The sequence below is a fragment of the Monodelphis domestica genome, chromosome 8 (assembly GCF_027887165.1).
Source record: "Monodelphis domestica isolate mMonDom1 chromosome 8, mMonDom1.pri, whole genome shotgun sequence".
Taxonomy (NCBI): Eukaryota; Metazoa; Chordata; class Mammalia; order Didelphimorphia; family Didelphidae; genus Monodelphis; species Monodelphis domestica.
In genome coordinates this window covers 70,083,357-70,101,667 of record NC_077234.1, presented here as the reverse complement: position 1 = coordinate 70,101,667, position 18,311 = coordinate 70,083,357, and the positions used below count along the sequence as shown (strand labels likewise).

The window sequence follows — 18,311 nt, the reverse complement described above, 5'->3', positions numbered from 1 at the left end:
TACATGAGGCTTAGGGGAGGAGGATAGAATGGGACTCAGATGATAATCCTCTTCTCTGAGGATGTAGGCTGGGCTGGGGGTGGGGGGTTAGAATGGGGGCGGCCTCCTAAACAGCAGAGTTAATGATTGGCATAAAGTCCCAGGCTTGGGAGGGAGGGAGGGTGTGAGTGGGGGTGAATGAAGGCTGGAGGGAGGCTAGGAGAAGGGGCCCTGTCCATATTCCCCCTTCTGCTGCCCCCTCCCTTTGCTGTTACACAGGCAACCCGAGCTGGGGGCCTAAAAATAGCCCCCAGGCGAGGCGTAGCCACCCGCCGCCCCGGTGACCTTCTGGGTGGCACAGGCCGGCAGAAGACAGGGCTGCTCAGGCCCACTGGGGACTCCTCCTTCAGGGCTCTATTGTGCCCAGGTGCTCCTGTGGGCTCCAGGGTCTCCCACCCCTTGTCCCCCTGCAGCAGCCATGCAGAAAGCCCGGGGGACCCGGGGAGAATCTGTCAGCCCAAGGGCACCCCCCAGCCCAGGTGTGCCCCCAAAGAGAGCCAAGGTGGGGAGCGGGGCCGGGACGGGGGCCCGGGGAACAGCCGCAGGGGCCCCCGTCTTCCATCGGCAGCTGAAGAACACGGCGGTTTTCTCTGGCCGGGATGTGAGGCTGCAGGTGGTGGTGAGTGGGACACCCCAGCCTGTCCTCAGCTGGCTCCGAGATGAGAAGCCCCTTCCCCAGCCCTCCCCAGAGCCCAGCTGCCTCTGGCTCCGGGGCTGTGGGGCCCAGGATGCGGGAGCATACACCTGTATCGCGAGGAATGAGCGAGGAGAGGCCTCCACTACTGGGGTGCTGACTGTTCTCGAGGTGGAAGGTAATGGTGGGGATGGGGGAGGCAGCCAGGGAGGAATCGATTGGTGAATAGTTAAGCAGCATGAGTCTGGAAGAAAGGGAGGCTGCAGGAGCAGAGATGGGGAGCTGCGGGCGGGCATCAGAAAAAGGCAACCCCCAGCCTTTATTGCTCCCCCCAAGTTCCCTTCTCCTTTTTTCCTTCCCCTTTACCTCCCATTGAGCCAGGGGTCTGACAGGGAAGGGCAGTATGGGAAATAGAGGGGAAGAGAGGTCCCTCCTTATTTCTGAGTCAGTCAGAAGCCTAGGGAGAAAGTTAGGGCTGGGGCCTTTGAAAACCTGGGTTTTAATCTGGCCCAGGCACTAACTAGCTGTAACAGCTTGGTCAAGCCAGTCTCTAGGCCTCAGTTTCCTTATCAGCAAAATAAAGGAGCTGGACTCAGATCCACTTCCAGCTAGAAGCAGGCTAGGTGTTCATCTCTCTGGATCTCAGAATGAGCACTTCTGAGCAGATAAAGAAAGCCCCTTTCATGTCTGATTCATATTCCCCGTTCAATGTCCAAGGAGCCAAGGGGACATCCTTAGTGGCTTCTCTTGGGGCTCCACGTGGATCCCTGGAGAGGGAGCCTGTCTGAGTGCAGGAATCTCAGGGCCAGGGTCTCACTGACCCAACATAGAGTTAGGGTAAGTTGTTAGCCCCATGCAGAGACTCAGCCCGGGCAGTGTGTGTGTGAGTGGGTAGGGGAGAGGTAATGGGGGTGAAGGGGCATTTATGCCTCACAGTTTATGGGTGTTAGTGTGGCCAGAGCCTAGCAGCCAGGTGGTGGGGATGGAGAGAGTGTGGGAGGCTGATGAGATTCAGTTCAAGAAAAGGTATATGGGTAAATGCTGAAATTTGGTTTGTTAGGTACTAATGAGGGGACTGAGGACATTTGGGGATGTGCATCCATAAGGAAGGTGAATAAAAATGAGGGGATGTGAGAGGGGAAGGGGCTGGAGGGAGAGGGACAAATAGGAGTAAGGCCAGAAGCAGGAGGGAGATTTCTGGGAGATGGTACCAGAGGCCAGCCATCGATAGAGTCCCTGGTCTGATGCTTCTGGGAGAGGGCAAAGAAGCTAAGGAGCATGAGGATGGGGTGCTGGGGAGGCACGGAAGCCTGCTGTCTAGAGTTCCAGCTGGGTGTTACTCTGTGTGTGTGAAGGGATGAGTAAAAGTCTGTGGGAAGAGAATGTTGTGTGATGCCTGGGGGCTGTCAGTCCTGAGCCTGTCCCCAGGGAGTGTGGGCTAGGAGGGCTAAGGAGATGTGATGGGGCTACAGGAAGAGTTGAGAAGGGAGCAGCAATTCCATAGGGTTGGTTCTTCGATTCATCTTTTCCACACTTCTAGGCTCTGAATACCTCATAGTGATTATTGTCTAAGCCTGAGAAACAGAGAGAGGTGAGGAAAAAGACAGAAAAGCAGATTGCACCCTGGGAAGAAGATTTCAAGGTAGTTAGGGGTGGGAGTACTATAGCTGGAGAGTCTGATTCCCCAAAGTCATTCTTGTGCCACCTCAGGGTCCTGGAAGACTCAGAAAGGGCATGCCTAAGCAGAAGGTGTTGAAAAGAGATTTTCCAGAAAAGGAAGACCACTGGCTGGGTGTTGGTGTGGTTCCTAGGGAGTGTGATTAGGGGTGTGATGGGGGTTGGGTAGGGGGAAGCTTGTGGAGAGGAAACAAAGAGGACAGGAGGATCACAGTGATTAGAAAGGTCATCCTGGGGTGGGTGGCACTGAGTCAGACTGGGACTGAGACAGGTGCTGCAGGATCAGTCTCTGCTGGTTGGTACCCACCTCTCTGCCTATGCTCCTTAAGACACTAAGGCAGCTCCATACCTTATGGGTGCCTACTTGCTCTAAGCCAATCAGGTTGGGATAGAGTCTGCTTGGGGTGCCAGGGCCAGAATTTCCTCTGAATACCTGGAAATAGGGTTGGGTCATTCTCCTCCTTTCATCATCCTACTCTATACCCCCATCTGGGGTCATCCTTCAGATGGATTTGTAATCCCCAGTTTAGTCTAGACCCTCAAATATTATATATAGGGACAGAGCTAGGTACCAGGACTGCAGAAGACAAAATCTAGGCTTATATCTACGTGCAGAAAAAGAGATAGAGAGAGGACTATTATGGAAGGAAAGAGAATATTGGGGCCCCTTGAAATGGGGAACTTAGGGGAGGGAAATGGCACATTTAAGGGAGCATTAGGAAAAGAGGAATCTATGGGGGAAAGGATTGGAAGAAGGGAGATCATTAAATGAAGGAAGAGGAATATTTAGGAAGGGAAGGAAAATAATGGCTAACGAGAATTTGTGGAAAGAATTATATGGGAAGTGGTGTTCAGGTCTCACTTACTTCCTCTTTAATTACTTGGGAAAGAGGAAAATAGGCTCTTATAATTTCAATTCAATAAGCTATCACTTAACAAGGGCAAATCTTTGTGCTGAGTGGAGAGAGGAAGGGGATAAAAACCAGTCTCTTTCCTTCAGGATATGGTATAATAAAAACTGTACCCTGGCTCTGTAGGCTGAGGACCAATGTTTGAATATTGACTTTACTACTTGCTTCTGGTAAGACCATAGTCGAGTCATTTAACTTCCATTGGCATAATTTCCCTTGAGTGTAAAAGATCTCTAAGTCTAGAACATTGGCAGACACTTATTAGCTGTGTGACCCTGGACAAGTTATTTAACCTCTGCCTGGGTTTCCTCAGCTGTAAAATGGGGATAATAATAGCTTAAGAGCTGTAGTGAGGATCAAATGAGCTAATAGCATAGATGTTTAAGAAGTAGTAGGAAGTAGTAGTAGGGTAGAAAGAAGTTGAGGGAAGTAGATAATGGAGGAAGGAGTGGGGAGAAGATAAGCACAGGAACCACTTGGGGAAAGTAATATGAGGGGAGAGTAGCTTTGGGTTTAGGGAAGGGACTGAGGAAAGGAGTTAGAGGGAAAGAGATTCAGATTGTATAGGAAGAAATTACAGTATTCCTTGATTGGGATCTCTAAGATTAGCTCAGAGTGGGGTGATGGGCTTGGAGAGATAAGCTGGGAACGAAGGTTACCTCCCTACCTTTCATCTCGGTCTTCCATCCTCCCAAACATACAGCTCACTTCCCCCACTCCAGAGTGTAATTAAGGTTAGTAAGGAACTGTATACACTTGAAAAGGCAGCAGTGAAGACCATTCTTAATTGGGGCTGGTCCTCAAGGACAGACAGAGCCGAGCCTGAGAAGTCTTGAGGGAAAGGAACAGTCTGGAGCTTTGTGAGGAGGCAGGCAGAGGATGAGCAGTTTTCTATACATTTGAATGTTCAAAGAATTACTCTGCCTTTGTGACCAGGGATTGGTTGGGGGAGGGGGGGGGAGGCAGGGGAGGGAGTCTACTCCCTCTAGCTTTAACTGTGTATCTGGGTAAAGTCACATGAAAATGAACACCAAGGGCAGCCTCAAAGGAGATGTCTGGTGCAGTCCTCAGTGAATACTTGACTGACAGATTGATTTAGAAAGTTCTCTCTCTCTCTCTCTCTCTCTCTCTCTCTCTCTCCCTCAACAATATCTAGCTTTGGAAAGTCACTTTCAAGTCATAGCTAGGGTCCTGGAAAAACACACAGGTTTTAGGATTTCTGCCTCAGTTTCTTCATCTGTAAAATGAAAGGGCTAGGCTATGTAATTTCTAAGATGCCTTATATCTCTAATATATTTAGAAGAGCAATTTCAGCCTTCTGGGCTAGGCTTGGTTTAGAGGTTTAGAGGTTTAGAGGATCTGAAAGAATTAGAGGAAAGAGACCTGGGTTCGAATGTCTACTTGGCTCAGTAACTAACTTGTTTTTGTAATCTTGGTCCTTTCAATTTATTTGAGTTTCTATTTCTTCATTTGTAAGACAAGGAAATTGGATCTCATCATAATAATTTCTGCCTGTGTGACCTTGGCATGTCACCTCCACATTCTGGGGATCAGTTTCCTTACCTGTAAAATAAAGAAGATGGATTAGATGAGCTCTAAATTCCTTATGCTTTTAAATATGAATAGATTATCTCTAAAGCCCCTTTCAGCTCAATGGCTGATGAACCTAGGATAGAAAAAAAAAGATGTGGGTTTAGTTACCAAATAGGTATGTGGGTGGAATAGGATTGGTTTGGGATGATTGTATATATATGAACCTCCAGGCATTTTTAGTACCACCTAGAACTGTGTCTTACTGGCTATCAGAATCTCTGCTGAAATAATAGTTCCTGGTTGTGTGGCCTTGGGCAAGTTGCTTAACCCACATTGCTTAGCACTTAGCACTTTTCTGCTTTGGAATTGATCCTCAGTATTGATTTTAAGATGAAAGGTAAGGGTTTTGAGAGAGAGAGAGAGAGAGAGAGAGAGAGAGAGAGAGAGAGAGAGAGAGAAGGAAGGAAGGAAGGAAGGAAGGAAGGAAGGAAGGAAGGAAGGAAGGAAGGAAGGAAGGAAGGAAGGAAGGAAGGAAGGAAGGAAGAGGGAAAGAAAGAAAAGTTCCATCTGTGATCCTTCTACACTGACATTTCTCACTCTCGATCATGGAAAACATTATAGGTTGGTATGAACAACAGGACTTCAGGGACACTGGAGGGAATTCAGGGTCCAAGTCCTAACTCTTGGCTTAAGAAAGAAGGCAATTTTTCTAGCCAGGAACACTTCTCTGGCTCTAAATGGCAGATGGCTAAGGTGCTTGTCATTCCAATAAATGAGGAATTTGCTTAGAGATGTAGTGTGTGTGTTGTGGGGAGGGGGGAACTAGAGTGTAATTCAGAAAAATCTGGGAGAATTTTGGGTTTAGGAGAGAGTGAGAAGCAAGAAAAAGAGGAGGCAACTTTCTAATGAGGCGAGAAGGGCTATGGTGGGAAGAGTACTGTGGAGGGAAGGAAGTAAAGGGCCATGTCACCAGTTTTTTCCTCTGTGGAATTCTGGAGTCTGAGTCTTAGAGTTGGAAGAGACGCTAGATAGAGGTAAACTAATTCAACCTTCTGGCCCAGGTAAAAATCTTTTCTTCTTCAAGATAATTTTATTAAACAGTTTATTAAAATGAGTAAACATGATACTGTCCTGCTGGGTAGAGCCTAACAAATTCCCTGGAGGTAGTCCCTGTGGTCTGGCTTGGAATCTGATGAAATTCCCCAAATTTGGGCTGCATAGATGGGGACTAAAATGAAAGGTGAGGGACAAGAAAAGAGACAAGAGTGGAAAGGAGCAAGTAGGAGAACTTACTAGATTTATATTAGGTCTAAGGTTTTACAGAGACAACTAGAAAGAGAAATTTGAGAGGTAGAAAGGCCTGTAGGAAGAGGCAATAGAAGGACGAGGTAAGAGATAGAGATGGGGATGTGATGAGCAGAAATCAGAAATGGGGAGTTCTAGGCCTGGAGAATAAATGGGGAAATATTCAGGATCTGAATGGAGAATCTTCATTTTTTGCCATCAAGGCATGAAGCTAAAATGGCCTGAGCAGGGGGTTGGTGAGTAAATATTCATTCACTTATTCATTCAATGCCCTGAGTGCCCATCAACATACCAGGTGCTAGGCAGAGGTGAGAAGAGGAGGAGGAGAAGGGCAGAAACAGAGTTGTGAAGAGCCCTGGATGAAGGGAGCTGCTTCAGAACCTAAGGAGACAGGAACAGAAAAGTCCCTAAGTTAGCTCATAGGCAAAGCTGGGCCAGGGAGGATTGCCAGGCAGGAGAGCCAAAGTGCCCATTCAAAGAATGTCTTCCTTTCTGTGCTTATAGTGGGAATAGTCTAGGGACAAGTTTTGGGCATATTGGAGCACCATGGATCAGAAAGGATTCTAAAGGGAGTGAGGAGATGCCAGGCCCAAGAGTCTCATTCCCCAGCCTCCTATTCCCTCAGTCCTCTTCAGGAAAAGGTATTGGATGGGAAAAGAAAAGAGAATGAAGATATGGATGGTGAAACTGTATAAAAAGTCCCCATAACCTTCACAAAGAAACCTCAGGGATAAAGGGACTATAAAGGAAAGAGGCTGGAAGAAGAAAAAGTCAGAGATCTAATGGGGGTGGAACCAAGAGAGAAAGACAGGGGGAAAGTGGGAAGGGAAGAAAATAAAAAGAGAAGTTACCTTCTGAGAGAAGAAGGAAAGGAGTTGTGTGTGTGTGTGTGTGGGGGGGTAGGTTGGGAGATGAGGCATAGGAGAATACATTGTTGTAGCCCTCTAGATTCTGGGTTCAGAGGAACCCCATGAACGTCCAAATTGTCAGGCTGGGAGTAGAATGGGAATAGCTACTAGGGCTCCACTTAGTAGTGAGAACTGTCATTAGGGAAGACAGCTGTTGCTGGTAAAGACCCATTTGGAGGAGGTCCCAACTTGAGAGCATGGTACAGAGCAGAGTTAGGATGGGACAGAAGGCTAAAGTGAGGGGCAGCTTCTAGGGAAGGAGGCAGGGGCACAGCCTAGTGGGGTGAGGCATCTCTGGGGCTCTGTGGGCCCCAGCTGTCCTGCCACTCACACCTGCTACCCAATAGCTATTTTTGACATGGAATGTGCCAGCCCCTCGGATTCTCCTGAGGCACAGAGGCTCAGGTTACCTCTCTCCCCACTTTACTCCTCTATCTGTGGGAGGGTGTGTGTGTGTGTCTAGGTGGGTGTGTACCAATGCTTATACTTCCATGAGCCTTTGATAGGTACTGGTGTGGGCAGTTGTACCCTCTTTGGACCTATCATATAGACTGTGGAACATGTACTTTTGGAACCAGAAAACCCGAGTTCAAATTCCCATTCTGTAGTTTACCAGTAGTCTTATTTAAATAAATGTTGTTTATTTATTTATTAATATTAATCTTTATTAATGTGCATGACATTAGGCAAGTTAGCCAACCTCCATGAGCCTCAGTTTCCTCATCTGTTAAATAAAAGGGTTGGACTAGATGCTCTCAAAGGCATCTCTTCTCTCTAAGTCTATAATCCTATGAACTCACACCCCAGTGCTTGTTTCTGGGCAACATCCATCTCTGAGTGTCTGGGAAGAATGTAGGGGCATGCACGAAGAAAATGAGAAGACTGGTTTCCAAGGGGAGCTTGTGAAATTGTTCTTGCTATTTTCTAAACCACACTTCTTATTTTTATAGCTGTACTGGCAGTGTGTGTGTGTGTGTGTGTGTGTGTGTGTGTGTGTGTGTGTACATTGTCTGTGTAAGAGGACAAGTAGATGTACTCTAGAAGATTGTATGGCAGGAGATGACTGTGCTTGCAGGGGACATTAGATTAATGGGAGCCCTCACATTTTTGCTATTCATTCAAGTACCTTGGGCAGTTCCTGGGATAGTTTTTCGGCTTTGCTTCTCTACCTGGCCCCTGAAACCTTAGCCCAGGGTTCTCTTGTGCTTGGAGAACCATTCTGGGGCTTCTAGATAGACTTGGCCTGACCTGATCACTTTTTCTGCTGGGGAATTCTAGGAAGATGGCTTAAGACCCAGAGATGCAGAGCCTCGGGCCAGATGCACTTCTCCAGCCTGGCTTGAGTAAGGACGATCATAAAATTTATAAATCCCAAACTTTCAGCATTTGAGGTTTGCAAAATGCTTTATCCTAGGAGGTAGGGAGTGCAAGGACTATTTCCCATGTTTGCCCCAGCTCGTAGCTGCTTAGACCCTGGACCAGCAGGAGAATGTTTCCTCTTTATATGGCTATTTGGTCTGAAGGGTTATATAAAGGCCAGGTGAGCTGGGGGCCCTACCTGTGTGTAACTACCAAGGTTTGGAACTAGAGGGTGAGGTTCAGGCTACATAGTTTCAAATGCCACATCTTGGTGACCCTGAGCCAGTGTCTTCGCTTTCCCGTGCCTCAGTTTCCCCATCTGCTCCCCAAGGGACAAAGAAGCCTTTCCCCTCGGACTGGGAGGGGTTTTAGTGCCCCAGAAGGGTGGGTGGGTGGGGGGTTGCGCAAGTGTCCTGAGTGGCCAAGGGTGGGACCGGAGTGGGGAGACTATCCTGGAGGGGAGGAGGAGAAGGGCAGCAGGTGAGATTGGGGGCAGGGGAGGAGCAGGAGTAGGCTCCGGCCGCCAGCCCGCTCTCTCCGCTCCGGATTCCGCTCCGGATTCCGCTCGCGATTCCCGTCCCGGGAGGCTCCGGGGGCTCCCAGACTGGCTGCAGAGGCGGCTCCCGTTCGTGCTCGGCTCCCGCGGTCGCCCCCGGCTCCTCCTCCGACTCCGCCCCCGCCCCCGCCTAGTCCCCTCCTGGCTCCGGCCGCCCGGCCCGGCCCTCCCCCCCCTGCCATGAAGAAGCTGTGGGTGAAGAAGCGGTTCCAGGTAAGGGCTCTCCCGGCCGCGCGTGGGTGGGCTGGGGGGGCCGAGGGCTGGGGCGCCGAGAGGGCGGGGCGGAGGCGGGGGCCCCAGGGAGCGATAGGTGGGCATCGGCCCGGGCCCTTCCCTGGGCGCCGCGGCCTCGCCTAGGCATCCCCCTGCCCCAGGCCCTGGTACAGTCTGCAGATTGGCTTCCCGCAGGGGCCCCCGATGCCCCCTCCCCGCGCTGCGCTAGCAAGGCCCATCCTCCACCCCCCTTCTCCAGGACCACATCCCGGTACCCCAGATGCCTTTATGTCCATTATTGTCATCAGCCTCCATCTCTCCCCCTTTCCCTTCATTGGACTCACCCTTAAACCGCTGCCCGGTACCTCCATTCCGACACCTTCCTTTTCCGTGGGGTGATTCTCACCACCTTCGTGCTTTCTTGTTTTATTGGATTTCTAACTGCTGACTTGGCACTCCCTGGCTAAGAGTTGCCCGTAGGGACCTCCATCTCAATGTTTACATCCTCCTTGTCCCTGGTGACCCTGGAGCTTCTCCTAACTCCTTACTCTATTTCTGAGACTCTAATCCCTTTAGGTTTCCATGTCTGATGCCCCCACCTATGTCCCTGACCCATATATCCCTTCCTCTTGGTCCCTGCCCATATTCCACTGTCCAGGCTCTCCTCTCAGTGCCCCCTCCCCCCATGGCCCTGTGTCTCCCCATGCTCCTGCACCTCTTCTTATGTAGAACCTTCCTTCCCCAAGTTCTTCTGGACCCCTTTGTTTTGCTTTCCTCAATCCTCCCTTCCTTCCTTCATATTCCCTTCTCCATGTGCCCTCCCTCATCTCTGGACCTCAGGGTCCTCCCCTTGGTCTGCTACTCTATCATCACCTCATATGGAGGGTCTCCATGTTCCTGGGCTTAGTGTTCCTTGTGTCTCTCCCCTGGGGACTATAGCTTGGTCAGAGATCTCCCTACTCCCAACTTCTGTCCCTTGAGTGCCCATGGTCCCAACCCCCAGTAAAGTATGACATTGACCACCATTTTTCTTTTTGCCTGGCACAAACACATACATGACCTTTGCACTCTGAAGTTAGGGAGGGCCAGATGCTTAATAGTAAGGTTGCTGTAGATGTAGGGATCCCAGAGAATTCAATGGGAATACTTTTGGGGAAAGGTTGGGTTTTGGACAGGGAATCCTTTCCCCAAAATGCTCTCTTTTAGGATTATATATTGCCCTTGCTTCCCTCTGGTCCCACTCCATGCTACAGGTCAATAAGAGTAGTAGTGTTGTTAAATTGGGATCGAATTTCCTTAACCACTCAATTTGATTTTTCTTTTTCAGAAAACTGGCCACTCACGACGGGCCTTTGGTCGATTCACCCATGGTGCGTGGGACTGTGGCTGTCCCTACCTTATGCTCTTCTTCCCAGTGGTCCCCTCTCCCAGGCTCACTTGGCTATATTCTCCCCAAACTCCTGGATAAGGGACCAGAGCCATGATGATGCTTTATTGCATAGGGTTTTACATATCCCTTCTACTTGAATGTACACAGCCAGGAGAGGGACAGAAGTCTGCAAGGACTATAGTAAAGTCCAAAGAAAGGGCCCAGGCCCTCTATTCCTCATCTCTGGGACTTCTGTTTGACTCTCTGTCCCCCTCATGGTTTAGATGTGAAAAGGTAGACACCCCCACTTTGTTCAAATCTAAATGGGATTAACTTCCCCATTGCAATGATGGAGAAACTGAGGCAAAGAAGGGAGAATGGGCTCAGAATTCAGCAGGATTTGAGGGAACTTGGAATAAAACCTAGTACTGACTTTCAGGCTAACCATTGACTTTTTAGGGGGAAGATGTGTGTGTGTGTGTGTGTGTGTGTGTATGACAGGTAGTCAGACAGACAGACAGACAGAGAGAGAGAGAGAGAGAGAGAGAGAGAGAGAGAGAGAGAGAATGTGTGTATTTGTGTAGTTTGAGGAGTAAGCATGCCAGATGTACACCAATGGATTTGAAGGGCCCCAGACCAGTATCTTGGGTATGTGTCTGGTGTGGCAATAAGTGTGTATGCATCTAGTTGTTCAGACCTTAAGTGTGAGCACTGGGGTATATTTGTATGTGTATAGGCCATGGACAGAGTATGGCTGTGGAGGAAGGGGTTAATGGAGAGAAAAAAGGCTTACATACCTGAAACTTTTTATTCTATGTATAATAGGAATCTTTAGATAAATTCAGGAGAAGAAACTAGTTGTCAGTAGTGTGGGACTCTGCACCCAGGTTCCCTTACTCAGTCCCTGCAGAACATCTCTGGGAACTGGGAAGCCCAATTTCCCCCTCTATCCCATCTGCCCCATCATACCCTGCCCCACAGACGCTCTGATAACAGTCTGTCGATGTCTCTCTCCTGCTGCTCCTATGGAAGCGAAGTTTTCCGCTCCTGCAGAAAGCAAAGTTACGGTAGGAAACGGATCCCTGCCCTGCCCTTCTGCTCCTCGGTCCCTCCCGAGGGTTCCTGGCCTCATGGTCTGGCCCCAACACCATTTGCTGGTCTGGGGTGGAGGATAGGGCTAGCCCTGCAAGTTGGCTTTCTCTGACCGTAAGGTGTGACAGTGACTGCCATTTTACCTTGGGATGAAGTTCCCTTCCACTCCTGAATCCGAGTTCCTCCAAAGCTGGGACCATGTTGGTGCTATAGAGAGGGACCTGGAGAATAGCAGCCAGTGCTTTGGCGGGGTTCCTTTGGGTGGTTGGGAGCAAAGGCAGTGCTGTGGAGGTGATGTGGGTGGTAGGACTGAGGAGGAACTAGGAACCCAAAGGGCTGATGGGGAGAAGTAAGCTAGAGTAGCCCTTGGGGAATGGAAAAACAGAGAGGACCAGGTGAGGAATGGGGAGAGAGGGAGGCCCAGCTGATCATGGAATGGAATCAGCTTAGGGTCAGGGTCAGGAAAAGAGAAACATTCAAGGAAAAGCTGAGGAGCTGGTGATTGTGTGTGGCAGATAGGGGCTTCGTCCATGAAGGTCCCTTTTCCCCCTAGACTCGGAGACTGGTGAAGATGATATCAGTGATGCTCAAGGGACACAGCGCCTGGAACTGCAAGAAGATGGGGCCTTCAGCACTCCCACAGGTCTGTCTGCCTCAGAGTCCTGGGCCAGGAGGAATACTTCCAGGAAGAGAGAGTCAAGTCCTTGGGGCCTCAGAGCTCATGGCCCTTTCTCTTCCTAGGGGGTTCAGACACCCTGGTGGGCACCTCTCTTGACACCCCTCCGACCTCCGTGACGGGGACCTCTGAGGAGCAGGCGAGCTGGTGGGGCAGCGGGCAGACGGTGTTGGAGCAGGAGGCGGGCAGCAGCGGTGGTGGCGGTAGTTCCCGCCGGCTCCCAGGCAGCCCAAGGCAAGCACAGGCAGCCGGGGCCGGGGCCGGGCCGCGGCACCTGGGGGTGGAGCCGCTGGTGCGGGCATCTCGTGCTAATCTGGTGGGCACAAGCTGGGGGTCAGAGGATAGCCTTTCGGTGGCCAGTGACCTGTACGGCAGCGCATTCAGCCTGTACAGAGGACGAGCCCTCTCCATACACGTGTAAGTAATGGCCTTGGTTGGTCCTACTGCACCTCCACGTGTCCACACTCCCCTGCACTGCCCCCATCACTGGCCCATTTTCTCCCTCACTGCTCCATCTCTCTGTGACTGACCCATTTCCCCTCCATTGCCCGATCTCCCCTTTGTCTATCCCACCTCTACACCATTTTCACCCCATCCCACCACACCATGTCTTCCTCTTCATACCTGCCCCATCACCTGGTCTCTCATTCCCCAAATCCCTTCTGCCCCCACCTGCCCTGTCCTCATTGTTCTGCCCCTATTGCCTCTTGGATTCCGCCATCTTTTCCTCTGTACCTCCCTCTCATTTCCATGGCCCTCAGGATCCCCGAACCCCATCCCCCATTCTAGCTCCCACATCATTCCCATGTCTCCTCCCTCCTCTCCCCCCCAACATTGGCCCCCCTCCGCTCCTGCTGTCTTAGCAGATGCTGCTTTTTTTCATTCTTCCTTCATATCCATGTTCCCATTTGGCCCTTTTCTGTGAGAAACAGAACCTGCAGTCCCAGGAGAGTGGGAGAGAGAAAGGGAAGAGAGCAAGACAGCTGCTGGGAGAGAGAAGAGAGCAAGGTGGTAGGGCAGACAGAAAGGGAAGGAGGGAGGGCATGAGGGGCAAAGGGAGAGAGGAAGTGGTGGTGGTGGGGTGAGAGAAGAGGCAGGTCGATTGAGGTGAGGTGAGAGGAACGTTCTTCCTCCTGTGCTGAAGGGAACCGAATGGCCCTGGGGATGAAGAGGCATTGGCATGCGACTCTTCTTTGAGACCAGAACAGGAAGGGACTGAGGTGGGGTGGCTTGGCATGGGAAGCTATTTTGGGAAAGGAGCACAAAGTGACAGAATGGGGGTACTGTGGAAGGTGGTGGGGAGTGGCTGATGCTGGGATTGGGGGGAGCCTTTTGGGACATGGGTTGGGGTGGGGGATCTAGTGATCCAGAAGGTTTTTGTTGGGATCTAGGAATGGGTTGGGAGGATAAGGGAGGAGAGTAGTCATTGATGGCAAAGGGAAGGGGCAGAAGGATTGTTTTGGAGATGGATAAAGTGGTTGGTGGGGTAGGGATGAGGTGATGAGGGGATCCTTCTGATTTAGGGGAGACTTGCTCTAAAAGCATCAGCTAGGTGGCCCCTCTGCTTGGACATGCTGCCTCCTTTAGTGGCCTCCTCCCCTAGCAAGGCCCCAGTCAGAGCCTGGAGTTGCCATGGTAACCTCCCAGGCACCCATTTCCTTAGTGATGTCTGTGGCACAGAGACCAGACTGGAGCTGGGCCTGGAGCTGAGAGTTGTCAGTAAAGAGGCCTTCTCAACTCTGGCCCCTTGTCTCCCTATGCCATATTCCATTTCCTGGGCTAACTCAATGGGATTCCTTACTACAAAAATACATCTTTCTCTGAGAGGAACTACCCCTCCCTCATCTTCTCCCCAGAATGCTCTGTATCCCAGTTGATGCTATTTCTAGTCTTACCTTTCTCAAGGCACCTTGTAACCCTCTCCCATTATCCCATCATCCTGAGGCTTGATGCTAGGTGACAGGGTGCCTGTACATATTAAGGCTCCTACTTTGTGGCCTGTACTGGACCTGGATTGGGGGTGACATGACCAAGGAAGGATACTGCCCCCCAAAATATGCACTGGCCTTCTTCTTTTAAGAAGCATGCCTCCTTTTTCCATTTTCTTTAGTCTCATTTTCCCTTTATTATTTAGGGATAAGGAGGTGTTTTAACAAAGACCCCTTCCTTGACCTGTGGGGTGGATTTGAGCCCTTCAAGTCCAGTGGAGGCTTGAGACATAAGAGCTTGATTTATAAATCAAGGACCTTGAACCATCAAGATCCTGTTGGCCAGAGGTCTTCACTGGTTCCTTTATTGCTATCCCTTAGCCTCTTTCCATTAGATGTTTCCTGAACTCATCTCCATTTGGGAGAATCTTGACTATGTGGGGACTCTGAGAGAACAGAGGTCAAGTGCAGAGCCCTAGAAGAAACCCATGTAGGTATAACCCATGTTGACAAGGAATTTCCACAGTACGAATTCCAACGTCCATGAGTACTAGTGATTGAGATATTGGGGATGGGCCCTGGGAGCCCCCATACCAGCTGTGTGCACTGCCCCCAAGAGCTGAGTAGCTCCTGCTCCATGTTCTTGGAAAGGACTGTGCCTAAGGTTAGTGAGGTAAGTTCGAGGAGACGGCACTCTTCTTAGGAGCTGCAGTTGAGGGGAGAGTATGATGGTTGAACCTGGGAGTGCCTGGTGGCAGGTCTGAAAGGGTTGCATTCTCTTCAGGTCTTCCACTAACCCCAGCCTTCTTCTCTCCTTTCCTCCCCTCGCTTCATCCTTCAGATCCTCAGCCTCATTCTTTTCTTTCCTTCTTGTTCAGTTCTGTCTCTGCTGCTTGCCAGCTTTGGTGATTGGGGAAAGGAGGCTGGCCAGGGTGACTGGGGTCAAGTGTCTTTTGTGCCTGGAGTTTATGCCTTTCTTCCTCCAGCCTGACCCCTACTTCTCAGAGCCAGCCTCTGTCTCCCAAGGACCCCACCAGACCCAAGTTCCAGCTCTGGCTGCAGCCTGCACACAGCCACCCATGGGGTCTGGGGGGGAGGGATGCTTGTTGGACCGTAGGATGTCCCACCTTCCTTCCCTTTGGGCTCCTGCCCTGTGAGGCTCTCCCAGCCTCTGTGTGTGGAAGCTGTCCCTCACTCCAGCTCACTCTTTTTCTGACTTGATTTATAGCAGCGTGCCGCAGGCTGGGCTTCGGAGAGAGGACCCTGACCCTCAGCCCCAGCCTGCCAGTGAAGCTCCAAGACGTCCTGCCCAACCGCCTCCCTCCAAATCGGCTCTGCTCCCCCCACCTTCTCCAAGGGTGGGGAAACGACCTCCTTCTGTGCCTGGCACGCAGCCCCCTGCCCCTTCCACCGTGCCCCAAAGGAAGCCTCAGGAGCCGGGGGCCCTGGAGGAGCTGGAAGAGAAGAGAGGGAAGAAGCCCAAGTCGTCAGGGCCCTCGCTGGCGGGCACCCTGGAGTCTCGCTCCCAGACCCCCCTGAGTGAAGCTTCGGGCCGCCTGTCTGGGGTGCGCTGCTCCCCACGGCTGGTGCGAGCTGGCTCCCGGATCTTGGACAAGCTGCAGTTCTTCGAGGAACGTCGGCGCAGCCTGGAGAAGAGTGACTCCCCGGTTCCTCTGAGGGCGTGGGTTCCCTTGCGGAAGGCACGCTCCCTGGATCAGCCCAAGGCCGAAGGCGGGCAGTGGGGCACGCCGGGGACCTCCAGGGAAGAGTTGCGGGAGGGGTCACGAGGGGAGCTAGGCACCGTGGCAGAGAGGCGCTGGTTATTTCGGCAGAAGGCGGCCTCCCTGGACGATCGGGTCCGGCAGCGCAGCCCCAGCCCCGCCACTGACCTGGAGCTCCGCTTTGCTCAGGAGCTGGGCCGCATCCGTCGCTCGGCTTCCAGGGAGGAATTGGTCCGCTCTCACGAGTCTCTCCAGGCCACGCTGCAGAAGGCCCCATCTCCTCGGGACCCGGGGGAGCCTCCCTTGTTCTCTAGCCCCTCAACCCCAAAGACTCCCCCGCCAGAGAGCACCTCCACCGTCCAGCAGCTGGCCCTGAGCAGCGTGGGGAGGGTTGGAGATGAGGCAGCAGGCAAGGGGGCCGGCGCAGCCCGAGGCCGAGGGCAGGCAGGCCGGACAGACCTCGGGGAAGGCCACCAGCAAGAGGTTCGTCGGAGAGAACAGTTCCCACTTACTCGGGGAAGGGCTATTCAGGAATCCAGGAGCCCCGAGCCCCCCGAGCCCAGGACAAAAGCACATCTAGGCCGGAAGCGGGATCCCCCCACGCAAGCTGTACGCTTCTTACCCTGGGCCACGCCTGAGCCAGAGGGGTCTGCCGTACCCCCAACCCTGGAAAAGAACCAGCCTGGGCCCGAGGCAGAGAAGAGACTACGGAGAGGCCCAGAGGAAGATGGACCTTGGGGAGCCTGGGACCGGCGAGCACCGCGTAGCAAGGGCAAAGGTCATCATCGGGCACGGCCTACCTCACCTGACCTCGGTACGGTCCCACAGTGGCAGGCGAGGGAGCGTGGGGGCCTGGGGAGAATCTGCAGAGGTGTTCTCGTTTGAGGGCGTCTTCACCTCCTGATGAACTTCCCAAAGGGGGAGGCAAACTAGAGCCTGTTGGGGTTGTGTCGGAGAAAGAGGACCCTCCCAGTGAACGCTTTCTAGGGTTTCCTGCCCAATGCTGGCCATTGGCACCGAGCTAGGAAGGCCCAGAAAGAGCGGCACACCCACGCCAGCGTCCTTTCCATTTTCTCTGGACCTGGCAGAATCTCTCCTTCCGATCCCATGAGCATCCCCACTTGTCTTTGGTAGAAGTGATTGTCTGGTGGGGGTGGTTGGAGGGAAGAAGTGGGCCAGAACCAAGGGGCAGGCCAGGCCATTCAGATCGTCGCTTCATCTTTTCATTCTTTGGGCTCCGTTATGGGACCACCATATGGCAGTGGTTCAGGGTTGGCCAAGGGGTCACTGGGTAGAGCCTGGAGCTGAGCGCTATGAGATAGATGAAAGATTATAGTTAGACGAAGTCCCCATCGGCCAAGCAGTCACTGATTATTTATTGGGCACCATAGTGGGCAAGGCTGTTGAGAAGACACGCTCTTCTCTCCGTGTGGAAAGCAATTCCCTCTCTGAATTCCCTCTTTCTTCATGAAACTTTCCCAACCAGGCACACAGGCTACCTATTGCCTTTTGTCTGGCAACAAGTCATGGGCGGCTGATAACTTCTTTTTTACTTTTATTTATTTTTATTTTTTAAAGAAAAACCTATAAAGGTACATTTATTTGAGGAATTGGGAGGGACTACTAGCAGCATTCTAATCGGGAAAGAAAAAACAAGTGTCCTTTCGTTATCTTAATGTCTTCAAAAGACATTAAATTAGTAATAGAAAATATTATTTTTTTACTTTTATAAAAACCCTTGTCTTCTGTCTTAGAATCAATGCTGTGTATCAGTTCCAAGGCAGAAGAGCTAGGCAGTGGGGGTTAAATGACTTACCCAGGTCACACAACTAGGAAGAATGTGAGGCAGGATTCAATTTCTTTTTTTAACTCTTATCTTCTGCGTTAGAATCAATAGTGACTATTGGTACCAAGGCAGAATAGCTGTAAAGGCTAGGCAATGGGGGTTAAGTGACTTGTCCAGGGTCACCCAGCTAGGAAGTGTCTGAGGTCAAATTTGAACCCAAGACCTCCTGTCTCACTTGTATTGATTTTTAATTTTTCATGTGTTCATGGCACTTCTCCCCAGTTAAGTTGTAAACTCCTTGAGGGTAGGAACTATAGTTGATACCTTATATCCCTCCTGGAGTCCCGCAGAGTACAATGTATCAGATACAGTCCACACTTTGTACATATTTGTTGATTTTGTGAATCCTTCGGTGCCCCCAAATAGAGTCCTCGGACGATTCCTATGTCTCAGCTGGAGAGGAACCCTTGGAGGCTCCTGTCTTTGAGATCCCATTGCAGAGTGTGGTGGTGGCTCCAGGGTTCGATGCCATGCTCAAATGTATTGTCACAGCCAACCCCCCACCCCAAGGTGAGTTTTGGCATGGGGTCCTGGACTATGAATG

The 18,311-nt window shown here is 51.4% G+C and overlaps 1 protein-coding gene across 4 annotated transcripts in view; it reads left to right on the top strand.

The window, feature by feature from the left end:
- Positions 1-318: 318 nt before the first annotated feature.
- SPEG (striated muscle enriched protein kinase) overlaps positions 319-18,311 on the top strand; it is an 84,886-nt gene continuing 66,893 nt past the window's right edge. The window contains exons 1-7 of one of the 4 annotated variants that reach the window (XM_007501654.3): positions 8,833-9,135; positions 10,463-10,505; positions 11,542-11,571; positions 12,150-12,239; positions 12,338-12,689; positions 15,429-16,735; positions 18,134-18,277. In XM_007501654.3, the coding sequence (XP_007501716.2) occupies positions 9,103-9,135; positions 10,463-10,505; positions 11,542-11,571; positions 12,150-12,239; positions 12,338-12,689; positions 15,429-16,735; positions 18,134-18,277 (1,999 nt within the window). In that variant the 5' untranslated portion in view covers positions 8,833-9,102. Of the gene's footprint in view, positions 852-8,832; positions 9,136-10,462; positions 10,506-11,541; positions 11,572-12,149; positions 12,240-12,337; positions 12,690-15,428; positions 16,736-18,133; positions 18,278-18,311 lie in introns of those variants that run through there. The other 3 variants (XM_056807553.1, XM_007501652.2, XM_056807552.1) reach the window with 3 other exon arrangements.